This window comes from Hypomesus transpacificus, chromosome 12 (genome assembly GCF_021917145.1).
Source record: "Hypomesus transpacificus isolate Combined female chromosome 12, fHypTra1, whole genome shotgun sequence".
NCBI classification, from domain to species: domain Eukaryota; kingdom Metazoa; phylum Chordata; class Actinopteri; order Osmeriformes; family Osmeridae; genus Hypomesus; species Hypomesus transpacificus.
In genome coordinates this window covers 10,085,728-10,106,770 of record NC_061071.1, presented here as the reverse complement: position 1 = coordinate 10,106,770, position 21,043 = coordinate 10,085,728, and the positions used below count along the sequence as shown (strand labels likewise).

The 21,043-nt window shown below is 44.6% G+C and overlaps 1 protein-coding gene across 1 annotated transcript in view; it reads left to right on the top strand.

Moving 5' to 3' along the window:
• The window catches only part of tbx19 (T-box transcription factor 19), a 42,645-nt gene extending 22,708 nt beyond the window's left edge, over positions 1-19,937 (top strand). The window contains exon 8 of the mRNA XM_047031403.1: positions 19,544-19,937. Coding sequence (XP_046887359.1) covers positions 19,544-19,937 — 394 coding nt within the window. The remainder of the gene's footprint in view (positions 1-19,543) is intronic.
• Positions 19,938-21,043: the final 1,106 nt, after the last annotated feature.

The following is a 21,043-nucleotide window of genomic DNA, read 5'->3' as shown; positions in this document are numbered from 1 at the left end:
TGGGAGGTGCTTTTTACGTTTGACATGGAAAATAAACGCAGCATTTTCCCTCAAGCTCTCGATACATCTGTGTTTGCTCGGAGCGCCTGTGCGGATTAAGACGTGCCTGTGACAGACTCATATGACGTGATCCGACGCTCCATCTTCTAAGCTCCTCGCTCCCCTGCCTGGTTCTCTCTGGGGGTTTAGAGACAGTGACGGTGCCATGAATATTGCATGCATGAAAAAATCTGCAGTCGCTGCTCTTTTCGCCTTGACAACGTTCGTGGAGGGTAGAATGGAGCGCAAGGCGTGGCGCCCTGGGGCAAGGGCTCCACCTTCTGAGCTGCAGCTTCACGCTCTCATACGTCAGTTCAGTGGCCTGTGAAGAGAAGGTCATGACCTGTGGTCTTGTTACCGCTAACAGCCATGTCCTGTCGCCATCAGACCACATTAGGAAGAGCCACTATATCTTCACTGGCGTCCGTCCGGTTTGCACCTTGCCTGACAACCAGATTCTCCTGACCTGCCCTAGACGTCCCCTGCTCAAACTGACCGAGTGACTGGCGCTCGGTTATCCTCGCAGCCGATTCCAGTCAGTAGCCGACAGGGACAGCCCCTGAATCACGGGTACTGAGAAGATGATTTCCACAGGCTGGCGTCGGCGGCGGGGGGGAGGTAATGAGCCAGATGTGGAAGCCACCCGGTTGCCGAGGCGCCGCCGTACGACACCAGTGACAGGGGCAGTCATGCGCTTCCCGGCACGCTGTCTGGCTGAGCCCGACGATCCACCAAGCCCGACGCGAACACTCACATGACTAGTCTTTTGTCCCGTAGGTGTGTGTGAGGGTGCGATTCAAAGTCTTTTTGATCAAGTGCTGAGTGGGTGGCGACTGGCTCAGGATATTAAGTGCGCTCAGACGGGCTTAAATGTCAAGTGGGTGCAGGGTGAGCATCCAGGTAAACCGATGAGCGCTTTTTGCTTTTTACACATCTGACGACGATGAAAATAGTATCCAAACAGTGTTCTGTGACCTTCTCTCTGAACAGCGTAACCTTTTTGTTCTGCTGAAAAGCCTTTGGCCCAAGCCATACTCCAACCTCAGTATCACTCCTTCCCTGGTCGAGGGAGAGCTAGCACGTTGAGTTAGCGCTGCTGTTTTGGCTGGCCGCCCATTTAATTCATTTAACATTGAGGAAAACAGAACACCCCTGGCATACAGCACGGTAGAAAATAAGAGGAGTGAATCTTGATTCTGGGGCTAAAGGAATAGATGAGGTCTGGAGGTGTGTCATCAGTCTGTCACTGGGAGGTCCTTCAGGTGGATCCAGGCAGTTCGTACTTCCTGTCCTGAGTCACTGTTGTGAAACAGACACAAAACACACACAAACACACACACAAACACACACCCTCCAGTACAGTATGTGCAGTGTGTTATTGTGCTATTGCCTTGTCAATGGCATGAACCGTAAGTATAATACTGAAGCGCTCTGAACTGAAATGTCTGACTGAGGCATAATTCAGGCTGCTGGGAGGAGGGAGATAATATGTTTCTGAGCACGGCGGTGACATATATGTATGTGGTTTTAAATATTCATGGATTAGGCACTGGCTGTGTGGCGGCCTCGTGATTTACATCGGCAATAAGTTACACTCCAGCTTGTGTCCAGTGGTGGACTGTGCCTCTAAGCGTAAGTTACAGTGACTTATGAATATTACGTGCAGGCTTCCCAGAGGGATAAGCCACCTATGTCGTCTGGCATCACAATGTGCTGACCTGCAGATCACAGCCTCGCTGGAACGTCATAATCTTCAACAGTCTCACAAATGTGAAACGATCTAAATGTATAGTTTGACATTTCTGGTGGCTATAGTCAGTTTATTCTGTTTGTCTGTGAGTGATGGATTTATCATATTTCATGTCAGCCACTGCAGTTGTATGATACTGGATGAAGGATTATGTTCAGGCAGTGTGCACTCTTCTCATTCAGGACCAACGAACTGATTAGAGAACAAGTTAGACTTGACGTCTTGATGGAAGGTATTTTCCCGCTTTGGCTATGCTAGATGACGTTTGACCCTTCAGGAGTTGGATTGGTGGGATCATTAAGATCAGGTGTGTTTGGTACCTGCCTCCCAGCCCGTGACGCCCCCTCAGTCTCCAAACCTGAGCACAGGTCACGCTCCGCACATCAAAAAAGGAAGGAAGAAAGGAGAAAAAGAAAAGGACCAGCCAGGTGTGCTCCTTCATCACCCATCACTGTCCAGCCTCGCCTCTCGCTCCGTCACTTCAGACGGACAGGGTGTCGCTGGGAAAAACACATGGCATCGGGAGGATGATAGCTTCCCAGTCTTTCCCATCACACCTTGGTCCCATCCCTCTCTCTCTGCCCTGACAAGGTGGAGACGAGTTATCACACCTGTCAGCTTTATGACTCTCTGTCTGCCTGGGCCGTGGTAATAAAGGCGCGCGTGGCTTCGCCAAAATGGGGTGAGTCAGAGTCCGTGATGGGAAATTGGTCAGCGGAGTGCTGTTGCCAGGGGAGAAAAGTAGTGCATTGGACCTGCTCTGCTTCTTTCGGAAGCATTGTTGGTTTGATTAACAACTGGAGGAGAAAACATCCATTCCCTTCCTAGTGTGTTTTTACATCGGGAAACTTAAAGCCATAAAAGTGGCAAATGAAAACAGAATTTATTCTCGTGCTGGAAGTGAATGGATTCTTTTATATTTGTCTGTGAATCGACACGTTGCTATTAGGTTACAGGTGTTACTTACAGCTCTTCTAAAAGCTGGGTGATGAAACTAAACAAAACTGCTCCTTGACAGTTTGAAGCAAAAAAAACACATTTCCGAATAAAGCGTCCTTTATCATTTTCCATTTCATCCCACGGAAGGTTTCCAAACTTAGGGCTGGTGCTAAAAACACTGGCATATGCTCAGAATCGGAGCGTTTCTTTCCGGGGTCAGAGGTCGTTCAGTACTGAGGCAGCAGGAGTCCAGGTTCGAGGGCTCCACCTCGTCAGGGTTTCCCAGAGGGCGTTTCCAGGAGAAGCCTTGGACAGGACCTGTGGACCCTCCGCGCTGGAGCGTGCTGCCAGCGCCCCCATGGGTGGTATAGTAATTACACTCCCTGCATCTGCTAGTGAGAATACAGGCTGCCCTTGGGCAGTAGCCGACAGCATCGAGATTCCTGGCATATGGGCCCACCTTTCTCTGCACTTTGGTTCCATGCGCGCTGGGAAATGCAAATAGGCCCTATCATTTGGGAAACAAAAAGACTTTCAATCTGGAAACAAGTTTGACAAGGGACCCTGGTTAAGGCCTGCAATTCTCAACAGAGAAAGGTCATAGGTTTCTGTAGCCATACCCAGAAACTTGGAAATGTAATTAGTCTGCATATTAAACATGACCTGGTACAAAAACATCCATGGTTTGGTCCATGAACTGTACTAGGGTATAACAACCTTGTTGTGCTTTGTGCAAATAAAACCTTATGTCAAGTAAAAATATTCAGCAATGCTTATTCCACGTTCCTTTAAAATGTTCAATGGCTATTTTGTGAAAAGCTCACCTCTGCCAGAAGTTCACAATGTAGGTACTTTGTCAAAAGAATTGCCCTAATTACTTAAGTAGCGGGGGCGTTGTGCACCTGCAAATTATACCATTTGTAACCAGTGACAGGTCATGTTTGATAAATGTTTGGGGCCAGTAAATTAGATAGTGTTATCAGCTTGTGATGAATTCTTTGGGGTCACAATATAATTACTATCTGTCAATGACAGTCCAGCAGTACTGTAAGGCAAACATGAACAAGGATTCAGAGACGGTTTTAGTAGTGTTTGTCCTGTGTGGTTCTGGTCTTATCTCTTTAACCTGTAAACTGAATGTGGAAGAGTTATGCTTCGTCTGTGGTTTAGAGCCTGAACCCCACCACATCTTAAACTGCGTCTACGTATCTAGACGGAATGGCAATTCACGTCCCAACGAGATTGTCGAGTGAAAAAAAAAACGGAAGATAAAGAAAGTGAAAGGCTGCAACGTTGAATATGTATTCCGTAAATGTTTTTTTATACATTCACAGTTCCCCTCACATAAAAAGCCATTGTAGAAACAGAGTATTCATAAAACATCCATACTGCGGGTTTGGATGACACGGTGTAATATATCTTCCTGCATCCTGCAGGGGAAAAGGCTAGGTCACAGCAGCCAGCTGAAAGGACCTGGGATATTGATCTTTCCCCATGCTGTCCTCATGCTACGTTTCTATTAAGGCGTTTGATGTTATTGCAAAGTGGTAAACGTTGCTCATAGCCTACGGGTCTAAATAGTTTAAGGCTGCTGGAAATAGATTGGAGCGCCAGGGTATGAGGAACACCATCCACTCTAACCCAGCCGAGGTAACTGGTTTGGTTTATTCCAATGGATTCTAAATCAAAATACGTTTAAACCTTGTAGGAGTCATATTGGATATAGTCTATACAGACAAACCTTGTAGGAGTCATATTGGATATAGTCAATACAGACAAACCTTGTAGGGGTCATGTTGGATATAGTCTATACAGACAAACCTTGTAGGAGTCATATTGGATATAGTCTATACAGACAAACCTTGTAGGAGTCATATTGGATATAGTCTATACAGACAAACCTTGTAGGAGTCATATTGGATATAGTCTATACAGACAATAAGAACAATGTTGATATTTTAAGTAGTTCCTCCTTGTTGGAGCAGCTGTGTGTTTATTCCGACTCAATCACTGGAGGTGATCTATGGGGTTTGGCTAGAGGAAACTGAGATTGGATCTCAGACAGGCTTGTATCGTGTCACACTTCCTGTTGAGGATCACCAATCCCTGTGACTCCACTCTCAATGGAAGCACGGTTCTCTGAGGGTAATGTGGAGAGAAGGTTTATATTGGGGTCAATAGAAATGGTACATGTTGTTGGAGGAAGTCCACAAACGCTCTTCCTGACACAATAGAGAGACCCCTGGGTTCTGGCCAATGAGAGCTGGCTTCTCTCCATGCCTCCTCTCCACTCCTTGAAGGAGTACTACATATGGTCCCTGGAGCGGTGTACAGTCCCACAGATCGCCCCAGTGCTGTGCTGAGAGGGAGTGCACAAGCACTCTCTCCCATCTGTCAACTAAACCTTCCCTTTCTCACTAGGATCGGGAGCAAGGGGAAGAATTGGGAAGACAAAAATAAGTAAACGTACTCTGAGAAACAAAGATTGTCTCATGGTGATGATCTCCATCCGTTTAGCACAGAAAACAGAAAGGTAATCCTACTTCTAATATGTAGAAGTATTTCCGTCTCTGTAGAAGCCCGTGTATTCAGCGACGCCCTCTCAGGTAACCTTTACACTTGACTGGTGGCTCTGGTTGTCTTCAAACATTACCACAGTGGCGGTGGTTAATTGATGTGGAAGCTGGAGGTTGAGAGGGGTCTTGGCAGATGCCAGTGGCCATCTGGAGGAGAGGGTCGAGGTGTTGGTGCTTGGGCTACGAGACCGTTTAGTCAGACACAAGGAAAACACCCTGATTGTGTCCCTTGCTTGGATCACCTGCTCAAAGTGAAAGGTCAGAATCCTCTCAGATGCTTCCTGCTCTCTCCTCCGACCAGCGGTGGCGCTAATACCTCGGATACACATGAAAAAAGGGGCCTGAGGAGAGAGTTCCGGCTTCAGGGGCCTGAGGAGGGAGCGCTGCAATTGGACCCTATTGGGTCTTTTGCGAGTGCGGTTCAATCACTCAGTCGGCGCACAGTGTTTATTCATCGAGCAGAGGGAAGGAGTGAGCTGTGTGCTGGAAGAGGAAGGGCCTGAAGTGAAGCAGTGGAAGAGATCTTTTGACCATGTGGAGGGCATGGCTTCTGGAGCACATCTCTGGTCTGGAAGCACACCGGTAATTTGTGGGAAGCCGTGACGTTTGCGGTCCTCAAAGTTAGAGCGACTCCAGGGCTAGGTTAGGTTACCTTCCTGTTGGAAGGCAGGACACCAGGTGAATGGAGGTTGTCAGTTAGCTGATGGTTGCACACAGCTCACATTTCTTGTTTTCATAGCTTGTGGAAACCATGGAAACTGTTCAAAGGGTATTGTCGTAGCTTGCGTATCCTTGTACAGAAACAAGAGCAATACAGTTGTCTGCGTCCTCTCAAAATATTTCTCAAAACTGTTCTTTTGTGGGTGAATCCACCCTGCACTGCCAACTCATTTAAAATCAATCACATTTTGTCCTCGGGTGGGTAATAGGAAAAAATCTAAAGCAAAGGTCACATTATCCATGTTGACAAAGTGGAAATGTATGAGGTTTCATAAATGTGTAAGAGCCGCCTACACGTCTCCCATGGTGAATATTCAGCGCAATGCTGCTGTGTTGGTGCTGTACAAAGTGTACAGGGAAACATGCAGGGCAGAGAGAGGCTGGTATGAGCCACAGTAAAAGATGTTGGCTAGCTCATTTTCCTTAAACCATTCAATTGCATGTAGGTAAGCTTATTTGCAATTTGTCAATAATCAGCAATTAAGCCTTGAACATACATTTGGAGAATATAAAGAAAGTATTTTTGTTTGGATCATTGTTTACTATTCAAACGTTTCTCATGTGGAACATGATTTTTTCTTTGCCAGTGTCAAAGCAATGAGGAATGTATGATTGTGTAAATAAATGACTAAATCCAAACACTAGTTGACCACCACTGTTAAATCCTATCAATTGCAATAGCAACGTAATTTTTATCTTATTACCTCAACCTATTTTCCACCTCCTCATGTGTAAATGAAAATCAGATTAAAATGTGTCAAAATTAAGTCATAATACTTTTAGCCAATATTTTAATGTTGACTAAGTATGGACTAATAAAAAATGAAAACTGTCTAATATTCAATAGTGACGGATGAGCGATATTTAATCCTTACATAAAAATATGAAGCCCCTTCTGACATGAGGCTAAAGCTACCTCTCTCTGTGACTCTCTCTCTAATCCCTCCAATGTATCAGCTCTTGACCAGTTTAGAACTTTTAATTAACGGAGCAGTATTTCACAGACTTTGCGAATAAATCACGGTGTAGCTTCTTTACATTTTGATGACCCCATACCTATGTTGATTTAGCACCGAGGGGGAGGGGATTGTAAAAGCATATCCGCAGAGTGACGAAGAGAGACTTCGCCTTCAGTACGCTGTCAACATTAACATGAATTCTAATCATATCAAACCTTAACCTATATAGGCCTATGTCGTTAACCCTTTTCACAAGACCATGTTTGGGTCCTACAGGGATCGATGTGTGAAGCACAGGAGCTGAATAACACCAATTCAACCAAGCTCGAGAGTCCGGTCATTTCCCCGATTTCGCAAACTGGGCATTTGTTGTTTACACATAACACAGACACCAGCGTGACGGGTGTCATGACAGCACAATATCCCTGAATCGGTGTCAGATTGTCCAATTCGACCATTTGTAAAGCAAAAAGCTCATGCACACCTTCAAGCTAGCGCATTTCCATGTCTTTGATTGTCACTCTCCAGTGTGTCGCCGAGGCCTCATAATGATTGCACTCCCACGGCAGAGAAGGTCCGCGGTAATAACAGTTTGGATAACTTTCCGCTAATTACATAACCTCCATTGATGTAGTCGAGCAGGATGTGAGGAGGAAAACCCACCCGGGGATGGAGTAGGCTCCCATTACTGTCTGACAGCTAGCTATTAGCCTGTTCTGGCTGGTAAGAATAGCAGTCTTGTCCGCTCGTTGTCTTTTGATATTCTGGTGTTTCCTCTCAGAGCACCTTGGTAGTACACAACTTAAATTGTTGGCGTGTTAGCGAGAGTGATTAGCAACCGGGGGAACTTCTGTAAAAACGACACATTTCTTTTTCAGGATATTCAGTGAATTTATTTAGAGCTAGTCTTTAAATAACTGTAGTGCTGACAATGAACGTCACTGAGTATAGTAGCCTATGAGCATCTATCTATCAAAGGAATGTTTTACTGCCAATAAACTCACAAGATGTCGATCTGTTTTGTGTTCTAAAGATTTAAAAAACACTCTTGATGATGTTATTTAATTGGCTTATAAATTCCTAGTATCATTTCAGAAACACATTTATAGAGATGACTTGCAATTAGTTGCTCTTCAGGCAAGACATCTTTCACTCTGTCATTTTAAATTTTATGGGCGAAAAGTCTGCCGAATATCTCCTTGAACTGTCAGGCTATCAGGGCTGCCAAGTACATCTTCCTTTAATGTGTGCCACGTTGAATTTTCCACCCTGAGGATTCTAGAATCTGTCAAAGAGAAAGCCGAAGAATTAGACATGACCTTTCCTCTTGAAAACAATAAAAGGCTGACTATTGAAGTGGTCTTAAATTAAAGAATTACATGATCATGGTAGAATAATTAAATCCCTTTTCACTAAAGTGCTTGACACAGAATAAACCTTATTGGATGTGCCCATAGCTACCCACATATGCCAGTTCTCTTCTGCAGATAGATCTTCTTCTTCTTCTGCAGATTAGAATCCTATAAATCTTCCTGTAGAACGTAATGTTCACAAATTTGGCTGAGAGAGAGAGAGAGAGGGTGAAAGAAAGAGGGAGGGAGAAAGAGGGAGAGAGAGGAAGATGGAGAGGGAGAGAGAGGGGAGGGAGAGAGAGAGGGAAAAGGGGAGGGAGAAAGAGAGAGGGAGAGAGAGGAAGATGGAGAGGGAGAGAGAGTGGAGGGAGAGAGAAGGAGAGAGAGAAAGAAGGAGAGAGAGGAAGATGGAGAGGGAGAGAGAGGGGAGAGAGAGAGAGAGGGAACAGGGGAGGGAGACATAGAGGGAACATAAGTGGAGAGAACAGCAGGTGACACCAGGGGTCTGATGTCTCAACGCAGGTGTGAAGACAGGACACCTGGATGGGACTCTGCTCACAGCATGACGGAGCCGACAGTCTCAGAGCAGGACTCAGGCTCTGTACCTGAGGTTACAGGCTGCATGTGTGACTCACTGAGCCTCTGTCTCTGAAATCTGTATGTCACAGGACAGTTTACCTGCTGAAGCCAAGGAGTACAGTCACTGAGTAAAAATACTCTTCTGCTGACTACTCTATGGTTATTTTTGTATACCATATTTTCCGTATATACCAGAATAGTATCAGTGTATTTTTTTAAAGGACATAGATATATTGGCAGAAAAATAAATTCGCAGGGGACAGAAAAGAACCAGAGACACGATTGACGACACGAAAATATAAAACTAGTCACGGAAAACATTTATAGTTTTTGCTTTAGAAAAATGTAATACACGCAGAACAGACCTTGAAAAAGACGTTCAGTTCGAGGATAATTTAAATCTGACAAAGGGCCCGTTGATTAGGTCTGTGATGTATTTTTGATTCTTGAGATGGTGTTGAATCTTCCTTAGCTTATCAGGACCGCTCTGAAGAACCATCACAGTCAGCCGCTTATCAGTAGTATTGAACTACATGTCCCATGATCCCCAGGGGCAAATAAGCCTCAAGTCAGCTCGCCTTCCTTTCATCTCAATTGTTTGGAACATTTTACTTATGTCAATGGGGAGAAAGCAAATATGGCCCTACTGTCCTGCAGTAGGACATATCTAAACATTAATGGCTGTAGCCTGTCATAAGCTATCATTCTGCTATCACATGTGAATGTGACAGCAGCTGATATCCTACCGATCAGCTATCATCAGAATTCTAATGCTCATCTAGGTACAAAAGAGAAACCTGGTCGCAAAATAAAACATTAATTAACTCAGTTACTGTTGTTGATTTTTTAAATCGATTCATTAATATTACTCTGTTTCGTCAGGTATGTAGGCCGATAATCACAATCATTCCTCAGTGTGTTAGTGAGGCTGATGGTACAGACTTCTCCTCTAAGCAGTTACCGTCTCGCAGACAATGGCTATAACCAACAGCCTCCGGCGAATCATTGACTAATAACGTAGACTAACGTATTCACAAATTACTGGCGGTAATTAAAAACACGGCACTTTCGAAAGGAAACACCTTCTGACAACAGACGGCATGACTACGCAACGTTCATTATGTTTCATCTGCTCCGACACAGGTGATGCCTTTGGGATGGGGACAGTGTATGCATACTGAGGTGTGTGCAGGGAAGCGTAAGCCTCTAAAACACGTTTTTTAAATGTTTGTATTCTATTTTTAAGTGTCTTACTCTGCATTTGCTCCCAGCCTGTTGTGGTGAGCAGGTTGATGTTGCAGGCTAAATAAGAAAGCCCTTGATCTTCTTGCCAAAGCAGTCTAATCAGCCACCAGCAGAGCTGTGGTAATGCTTCATCACAAAGCTGTTTTCTAAGCTGTAAGTGCTCTGCCTGGTCAAGCACAAAACAATTAACAGTGATAGTTTAATGTTGGTTGTGGTTTGTGTTGTTCACTCCTGTGAAGAACTTCTCCTGCAACTTGAAGATACAATAAGCAGTAAACTAGTAAATAGTGGCAAAATTACACGTAAATTATCTGTAAAAGAAAAAAGAATACTGATATTTCCAGTTGGTCATTTGTTCTTGCTGAGCTAGGAGAAGGTCATGGAGGAAGCAGAGGAGGAACAGAGACTGGGTCCTTTGCACTTGAGATGACAATGGCCGGGTTTCCCATATTCGTTAAGAAGCTCTTAACGCTAAGATCTTCTTAAAAACGTTCTAAGAGCATTCTAGAGCGCCCTTAGAATGTTCTTAAGACGCTCCTCCTCGTTCCTCTCCCTTTTATACCCCCTGCTGGTTCTCCTGTATCATCCTGCCTAGACCCTACACACCTGCCGCCTATTACCTCATCATCCTGCATACTTCAACCCGGCTTTCCAACCACTCCTCGTCAGATCGTTGTCACAGCTACTGTGGTAGTATGCGCTTTTGACCCTTAAGCATTGCTTGATTCACTTGCCTTTTGTAAACCTGTTTTCTTTGTGCCCAGGATCATCATCCGAGAACCCAGTCCCTGTCTGCCTGCCGACCCGCTGATTCATCTAACCAGACCACAACTCAGGACTACACCCAATAAAACCCCTACTTTTACTTGTGCAGCGTTTGGGTCCACTCTGTACCACACCGTAACAGAACCATGCCACAATTAAACACTTCACCTTGTGTTTTTATCTATAGGTGAGCATTACTCCATGTCATGTGGCAAATAAATTATAGATCACAGTTGCTCTCCTCCACGGTGAGTTCAAAGCAACGGCTGTACTTCCTGCTTGATTACAGGGTCGTTCCAGAAGCTCCCTTCTGACGCTAACGCAGAAACAGGACCAGTGAAGAGTTGCAGGGGGCTGGTAGCAGGTATGGAGAAGGGGTGGGTGGACTTGGGGTGTTAGCAGAGGACACGGGTGGAAGAGGGTGAGGGTAGTAGAGGTAGTGGGAGGTTGGGGCAGGCAGGGGGAGAAACAGTAGGTGGGGCTGGGGGATGAAGGTGGGGGGTTGGGAGGGGAGATGGTGGGGGTTAGGAGAGAGGGTGGTGGAGGGGAGGGGGGCAGCTGGAGGTGGAGGGGAGGGTTTGAGAGAGACAGCCAACGATGAGAATGTTGTGTGGGAGGACGAGCTATACGGGATGTGAGAGACGGAGAGGAGGTGTGATAAGAGATGTCGACATGTCGTCTTCTTTGACGTCTGTGTGGTTTTGCGACTCAGGTCCCATCTTCTAAAAGGGGTGTCAGCCGTGCGTGGCAACTAACCTGTCAATGCGTGCCAGGGTAATGCAACAGACACATGACACAACATCACCGACAGACGAGGGGAAGAAACAGAAAGAAAAAGTGGGGGGGGAAAAAAGAAAACAACCTAGCACAGCAAGAAACTTATCGCACCAGTCGGTTGATATAGGAAAAAGCATGTGTTTCTACTGCATTGGCCATCTGAAATCTGCCCACAGGACGGGGTTTTAAAATGCATGCCTTGGGGGCTGACAGGTGCTTTGTTGCTGCTGGTGTGATCAGTGTTGGCGTCTGACTCTATCCTCTCTGCCAAGGCCTCATTCTGTACTGGGAACGACACACAGAGCAGGTCAGAGACCACAGCTTCAGAAATAGCTAGGATATGTACGGTCTCCAAACCAAATGACAGACTCCAAGACGAGCCCAAAAGTGTGTTCGCACAGATCCCTCACCCCGTTTGTAGTTTGATTTACATGTTGTTGTTATATATCATCTAACACTGTGCTCGTACTGTGAGATGGTCTGAGTTCAAAGCCATGGCTTTTTCAGATCACTCAGACCTCAGGACATGCAGAATGTGAGTTTACTTCAGATCCCTGGAGAAGAGTTCTCCTGCAATGGTCTGTTCTTAAGCCCTGGCTTAAAAGGACATTGGAGAATACTGAAGAGGAAACCAACATCAATGCTTAAGTCATCCGGTTGAGAATAAACTATTACGGACCCCTATTCTTTTAGTGGCTGTTAAGATTTAAAATTCCATCAAAAAACTTTAATCACAGGACAACTTGGATATTTATACCATTCAATTTTTCATGCTAGGCATGGCGTTTCCCTGAGCTTCGAATAATGACTGAATGATCAAAATTAATTTATTCATGACACACAGTGTGTACACATGAATTGTCAATTACATATTTAATAGCAGTCATGTTGTTATTTGTGTAAATTGACCTGAAAGATTGTGTTATTAAATTAAATGGATGTTACTTTGATGTGTACTGGCTGGGAGAAATGGGGGGGGGGAAAGCATATATAAATTCTCTTGTATTGGAGTAAAAGTTAACTGAATTGTAAATGTGTGGGAACGAGGAAACAATGCCTGATTTCCGTTGGAAATGTTATAAATCTTACAAGCCTGTGATGCAATCAGAACGCCCCTCAACCCACAATCCATTGCATAAGTATGTATCATTCACAGGGATAGATGTGGGAGGTTCTGTGTGTGATATGGTCGATAGTGATAAAAATAACTATTTGTTCTAGCCATGACTCCATTGCGGGCGGGTATGCCTGGAAGGCAAAATAAAAAAGTTATGTTTGAGGATGATGTCTGTCCCAAAGTCACAAGCTTCCACTGGAAATGTTTTGGGTGTAAAGTAACTCAGTCAAGTATCCGATATATTGGCCAAACTGCAGTGATTCAGATGTTAAAAACAACCTCACGTTTCACAGTGAAATTACAATTTTCTCATTCCACTTCTTAGCTCACGAGGTGAGATCTCAAGCCGTTGATCTAGACTTTACGCTTTTGTTTCACTGTGTCCCGAACAACCAGATAAACAGAATGAGGAAAACGTACCTTGGTATAGTGCCTGTCTGGCACAGGCTATGCCAACAACTAGGCTACAGATGGTAGGGGACTGATGGCTTCCAGGGTGTACCCCCAGGACCTGCCCGCTCCCCCTCCCGATGGGCATTTGGCCTGGGACAAGGCTACTGGGAACCCTTGGGACTGCTTCAGTTAGGGTTACATTGGAGCAGCTGTCAGTGAACACCAGCCACTCTGAAAGACAGAAAGAATGAGAAAGGGATGGATAGAGCGAAGAACCAACAACCTATATTCTCTTTGGTTTGCTGCAGCGTCGAAATTCAGCCCCATGAACTTGCACAAAATGTGTTGAATAAATGTTGGTATAGAAAAAAAAAAATCTTCAATTCCAAATCTAGAGAAGGACTGGATATTTATGTGAGTGAAGGTGACTTAACAGACTTCTGAGTGGGTGGAAGTGTTCAATCACACCTTTGAAGACAGTTTCAAAGTCTTTCTCTCCTTGCCTTTTTTCAATCCAGTGATGAAAGATTTGGAAATACATGATTGCCACATCTAATCTTTGAGTCTGTACAACAAACCGAGTAGGAGAGATTTTTTTGTACCGTTTCTTTTCATCTGCTAAAAACAACTCCTTGATGTCGCACCACCGTGTCATTGGTGAGCACTAGGACAGCACAATTGGCCACTTTTGTGAAGCTTTCCCTGTAATGAACCAAATAGCAGTAACAGTGTCCAAGTTTAGCAAGCATTTGCAGTTTTAAATTGTTGATTCATGCTGTTGAGCCAAATCATTCTGCTCGTGTGGATAGGTACTGTTAAGCTCAGTTGTTCAAATGTGTGGAAACTTTTAAATTACAGTTAGGTTCATTCATTCAAAATACAAAAACAGTTAGTTTAGTTACCTCTATACTCGTATAGAGTTGTATACTAGAGGTTCCATCCTAGTGTACGGTTGTATACTGTTATAGAACCTCAGAAATATTGGTCGCTTATAAGCACACTGACTTCAACAAAAGCACAGATGAGCCATGGAAATGATTTACCACATCTAGAACGTAGAAATTCGGAGAGGGATCCACTTGCTTTATGCTGTGTATTATTTTGTTTTTCTTGTGCAACTAAAATATTTCCTTGGCCCTATGCCATTTTCCGAGACAAGCAAAGCACGATATAAACCTACGTTTGTGAGGACATTTTTCAACAGCCCTATCTTCTCTCTCAAAGCCCAGATGTCTGTCGTTCCATTCCTCAGGCAGTTACCATTCCCCTGTCTCCAACAAAATACCCTCATTCTATTCATCAAGGTCGGTGGAAGGCATGGTAAACACTGTTTAAGATGGTTCAATATCACTCGGTCTGTGCCGTTGATGGTAGTGTTGAGAGTGTTCGTACCTTCCTTAACGACCATTTATTGCTATGAAAAGAAAGTGCCATTCTGGCCTGACGCCAAAAACTAATGTTGTGTGTGTGGTGTGTAGTGTGTGGTGTGTGGTGTGTGTGTGTGTGTGTGGTGTGTGGTGTGTGGTGTGTGGTGTGTGGTGTGTGGTGTGGTGTGTGGTGTGTGGTGTGTGGTGTGTGTGGTGTGTGTGGTTTGTGTGTGGTGTGTGTGGTGTGGTGTGTGCGTGTGTGCGGTGTGCGGTGTGCGGTGTGTGTGTCTGTACAAACTTATTTCCTATTAGGGGCCATTTAGGACATAATTCGGACTGTCCTTACACAAACATATGAAACACACACGCATTCATACTACTGAAAATTAATATCCACATATGTGCTCGCATCGACACAAATGAAACACATTCATGTATTAATTCTCCTCTCCTATCCTCTCCTTTCACCTGACGTGTGAAAAAAAAAGTTTTGAGAGGCTGAAATAAGATTTTCATGTACTTTTTTTTTCCACTCGTCAAGTGAAAGGAGAGGATAGCAATGAGAGGTGAACAATGTTTTCATTGCTGTACAGATTGCTACTGTAATATTCCAACACACTTTCTGACTTCAGTTCGTCGTAAACTTCAACTTCAAGTCGTAGCAGAATGTCAGTGCTCCATGATGACCCTGGGTTTTCTGTTCAGTACTTTCCAAGAAGCAGCATCCTTTGAATGTGATTCAGTATTAATAGTATACTATGTAGTGAAATAAACAGAAGCAAACTCATTCAAGCATATAAATTCCCAATTATTTATTATTCTATTGCACTGAATTCTCTTCACTCCTTTCATCTTCGGTTCTTTTCATTGTTTGACCATTTCAATCGCAGCTAGCTTTTGAGCTTTTTGAGGGGAAAAGGTTTGAATTGAATTGTCATTTTTTCAGAGCAGGAGAGCAAATGAGCTAAATGTGATTTACATCATGAGTGCACATCAAAGGCAATGCGACAGACAGCTGCTCAGTGTGGCTAATGCCCTCTCATTCAAACTAAAATACAGTAGAATATGCCGGGATTACTGATTGGGGTTCTAAGGGACAGCAATGCTGTTGAAGAGAACTTTCCCCTTGGCTTATCCTTCAACTTGGATTGGTCACTTTTGTAGGCTGTTGTAGATCCTCTTATAGCTACACTTTTTAGGAGGACATTATTATATAAAGTCAGACTGCTTCCTGCTTGCAGAGACCACTTCCTGTTCACAAAAAGTTCAATTTCTTGTTTTGAAAGACTACTTACTGTAGGGACATAAAAAACTGGTTTTACATTTTGTAAGACTGTTTGGTGTTCTGAAATGGTTCCTAGGAGTTTTAAAATCAGCTTTTTAAGGAAGTTATTTATATTGGATTCATTCTGCCGACTCTACTTTTGAGAAAATACTCACCAAACCTTGCAGATCAGGCAGACTTAATATCATCAGGAAAGACCGCGATGCAGTTAGGACAAGAATGCACCACACTGTGATTTATTGTGTGATTTCCACAGACGAGTGTTTGATGATGGAGCTAGAGATGTCTCAACAATATATTGCACACATCAATATCACATCTCAGCCCTCATTGTGGAGGATATTCATCTCCTGTTTATCTTTGCTGAATCAAATGTGTTTACAGTTTCTAAGGTTATCCACATTACAGGCATATTGTCTGATGTATCTTTTGGCTAAGGTCCCCAGACTGAATCCCATAAATCATGGTCATGAGGCTAGTGCTACTAGCTTGGCTGTGGACTGGTTCTTTGAACGGCTGACTGATCACAGGTAAAGTTGCTTGCTCACTCAAAGCCTGCATCCTTCATACCACCTTTGATCCTGACAGTAGCAAGCAACTCCATGCTGCTGTCAAAACCAAGTATTTGAGTTATAAGAAACGTAAGATGTGTTGAGTGACATTACATTGCATGTTGGAAATATGTAAGAAAGGAAATTATGTGAAGATGAAGTCTGTGAAAAAGCCTCTTTAGTTAGGACACAGACGAGACTTGATATGCATTATGAGCAATATCCATCTGTGAGTAAGGAGAGTTCCCCCAGCTCCACCTTCTCTTCCTGCCCCAGCTCCACCCTTCTCTTCCTGCTCCAGCTCCACCCTTCTCTTCCTGCCCCAGCCCCAGCTCCACCCTTTTCTTCCTGCCCCAGCTCCACCCTTCTATTCCTGCTCCAGCTCCACCCTTCTCTTCCTGCTCCAGCTCCACCCTTCTCTTCCTGCTCCAGCCCACCCTTCTCTTCCTGCCCCAGCTCCACCCTTCTCTTCCTGTGTTTGAGACACTTCAGCAGCAGAATGTGCGTTTCCTAACATCAGCCATGGTGAGCATGAACTTTTTAATCAAAGTCAAATTCCAGTTTTATTCCTGGATGTGCAGTGTACGGTTTCAGTCAGAAACCGGTGTTATTTTCAAAAGTAAAACTTTCTGATACACTCTGGCATAAGTTTGATCCATGCATACATACAACCTTCTGAAGAGATGGACATTATGTTTAAATTTCAAGTGGATTGAGTCATTGTCTCTGGACGGTAAAAAGTTCAACACTTCAATTAAGAAAAATAAGAGGCATCGAAATTCCATCCGAGAGGGCCACAGTACCCTTGAAAACTGAAAGATGAAAGATCCTTGTTTCTCCTCATTACTTCTTCTCTCTTCCATTAACTTATGCATTACCTTGAATTACAAGCATTCAGTGTTCGTATGGCGTATAATTTGACACTGAATATGCAGATTTATACCGAGAACATCTGATTTCATATACGGATGTCAGTATCCCATTCGTGAGGGGTCAGATGGTGGTGGATTTTGGTAAGTAGTGTTTGTAGGAGGAGAGCTGGTGGTGGGGGGTGATGAGGTGAGGGGACGTTGTAATGTTAATCAGAGAGTCGTTGTACCTGGGAGGTACATTTACATTTAGTCATTTAGCAGACGCTCTTATCCAGAGCGACTTACAGTAAGTACAGGGACATTCCCCGCGAGGCAAGTAGGATGAAGTGCCTTGCCTAAGGACGCAACGTCATTTTGGCGGGGCGGGAAATCGATCCGGCAACCTTCTGATTACTAGCCCGACTCCCAGTCAGGTAGGTGAGGAGGGGAGCAGGAGAAAGGGAGGGGCCAGTCTCCTCTCCAGCCCTGGCATACAACAGAGCGAGGCCAAGCGATGTGGATTGTATTCCTGCCCACTAAAACCATGTGTATGTATCATGGAATATTTTCATACACGCCTCTTTCTAAAACGTGAAGTTACTCTGGGAATTGTGCACAGATTCACACACCTTGATTTGATTATTCTGCATTGCAGGTCCTTTCATGCTTTGTCAGACTGACTGGGTTGGTAAACTGCCATCTTTAGAATCCTCTCCTGTGATATTCTGTGGGCGTTTTCTGGGCCACCCAAGGACAAGACATGTCCCCAAGCCATACCAGCACTGTCTTGGCAGTGTACTTCAGGTCATCATCCTGCTGAAAAGAACATCTTTGTCCCAAGTCTGAGGTCATCAGTGCACATGGCTCCGTCACCTCTCCCTCCCTCCACCCTTGTCCCTCTCTCTGTCCCCGCTCCCTCCACCCTGATCCCTCTCTCTGTCCCCTCTCCCTCTCTCTGTCCCCTCTCCCTCTCTCTGTCCCCTCTCCCTCCCTCCATCCTGATCCCTCTCTCTGTCCCCTCTCCTTCTCTCTGTCCCCTCTCCCTCCCTCCATCCTGATCCCTCTCTCTGTCCCCTCTCCCTCCCTCCATCCTGATCCCTCTCTCTGTCCCCTCTCCCTCCCTCCATCCTGATCCCTCTCTCTGTCCCCTCTCCCTCTCTCCATCCTGATCCCTCTCGAGTTCCATTTATGTCTGACCACTAGAAAATCTTTTCCTTCAAGTGAGAGTTGGTCAACTACAAGTGGACTGTCATACTTTTGTTACACAGGGGTGGTCTCTGCCAAACCACTTCCATAAACGCCTGATTGATGCAGTACGTAGAAATGATCGGCCTTGATTGTCAGAATCTCCCATCACTGTCAGGTTTTCCTATCATTGATTGGCAGGTTCTACCTACACAATGTGCTTTTTAAAATGTTCTCATGCCTCTAGCTTTTTCCACATGTGGACTGCTGTCCAGCTGTGGAGACATCTCAAGGGTGATCATAGGGAACAGGATGGATACCATTTAATTTTTTATGAGTAAACAAAGAAATTAAAAATAAAAACTATAAAAATAATGTGCCATCATGGATCCTTTTACAACACAACAAAATGTGGAAATATCTATTTCAGTGGCAACCAACCCTTTCTTCACATGCACTTTAGACATAATTACAATATTTTGATGAAGGTTCAACTCTGAAGCTGTTAGCATCCCAAGCTAATTACTGTTATTGTCATTGGGAGCACAAATCAGCCTCATTAGAAGTGTTAGTGTACCGTATCCTAATCAGTCCGATGCAAGGTCATAGAGTTTCCTTTGGCTAGGTAACGAACCTTCAAAACTAGGCTTTGTACAGCAACGTACGAAAAGTTGAGCTCATGAACTGACCAGAAGTAATTTCAGGCAGGGGATGTGTGTGTGAAGCAGCAACTGTTGACCGCAGTTCAGAGAGAGTTGACGCTCCTGAACGAGCGTGTGCTATACATCTCCTAATTACTCACAGTAAGAAGACTCCACCTGAGCCTGGACCTCCAGAGAGCTCGCACTGAGCTGCAACTGCTGTGCAGATCCTTTGTAACCGTATGAAGCAATACAGAATAGCCCTGGCTGTGCACACATGCTGTTTTAGAAGGCTTTCCAACGTATCTTCACCTTCCATTTTTAGACACTTAAAAGAAGATTTTACATTATTAACTTATTTTATTTTGAGGAAGAAAAAAAATTATTGATGAAAATCTTTCAACTCCATGGCACATCTGTGATTTCCTAAAGAGATAGTTTTTCACCGGAAGCACTGTGGGAGACTTGGCGGTGTGTCTGGCTCAGGTCAAGTTTGGCTCCAGCACCACGGACAGCTCCACCACCACGGACAGCTCCACCTGTGACGACAGCTCCACCTGTGACAACAGCTCCACCTGTGACGACAGCTCCATCTGTGACGACGGCTCCACCTGTGACGACAGCTCCACCTTTGACGACAGCTCCACCTGTGACGACGGCTCCACCTGTGACGACGGCTCCACCTTTGAAGACAGCTCCACCTGTGACGACGGCTCCACCTGTGACGACAGCTCCACCTGTGACGACAGCTCCACCTGTGATGACAGCTCCACCTGTGACGACGGCACTGTGCTGGTGAAGCACAGGAACTTGCACAACCTGATAGCTCACCAGCACACGCAGTAAACCCTGATCATGGAGTGAATGATTAACCCTGTTCCTTGGGGGTGATACTAGCAGTAGGACTAAATTAACAGTCACAACTAAGCAGAAGTGAGGAGAGACTCGGTACACAGAATGACCTCACGTTATTAATATCTGGAACACTCGCGTCAAAAGGCACATAAAAAAAAGGAGTAGACCTGCTGATTTTGAACTGCGGTGAGATACTGAGATATTTCTGAAGCTTTAAATCTCTCTCCTGCCAGACTGGCTGCGCTCCAGAAATGAGAGCTCTTATTATCAGCAAAGTGCCACATTCCAGAGAAAGGCCCCTTAATGTTTATATTTAGTACATGGCTCTTGTGTATTCGGCAAACAAAGAAAGTGTCTTGGGCAGGAGGGAAAGGGTCTTGAGGGACTCTAAGTGGCTGTGGCCCTCCCGCCCCCTTGGCAGGGATGGGGGGGAAAGTTACGTTGCAGACAGGATGCTCAGCTCCTTATGGTCACTGGAGATCCCAGAGCATTTATCACTCAGGCTTCCCGACTGACATCGCTGCTTTGTCAAACCTTCCTGGTAACAACAGTCCTCCCCAGTCTCTAAATGATTTGTTCAACCCCCCCCTCCTGCACCTCCGCCATCCAGGTCCTGGATGGTGTTGAGGATGTGGTATCATTTCCAGAGCCATTTGATTAAAGAGAAGTAACCTTGGAAGAACATGCGCCCCTGTCATCTAGAGAAATGAAAGGCACCATGTTGTTGACACGCTTCCAACATGCCGTCTGATTTATTTATGAATATCACCAGTTTTTATATGTAGTGAATGATTGGAACATAGGCTGAAATGAGTGACAGTGAGCTTGAGTGGACATGAGTCACTGTCACAGATTTACATGTGATAAATGTTCAGAATTTAATTTCTATGGTTACCACTTTGAAAGTGTAGAATCAATGAATATGTACATTCATATTGTTTTTTTCAGTTGCAGAATAACGAAGCATACTCAGATTTCCAATAAAACATACAATTGCTTTGGACGATCATTTTCTATAACTTCATAAATTTAAAATGAAAAAGCACAGCCAGCGGACTAACTTACAACAACAAAAAATACAAAAAAAGAAATCACTG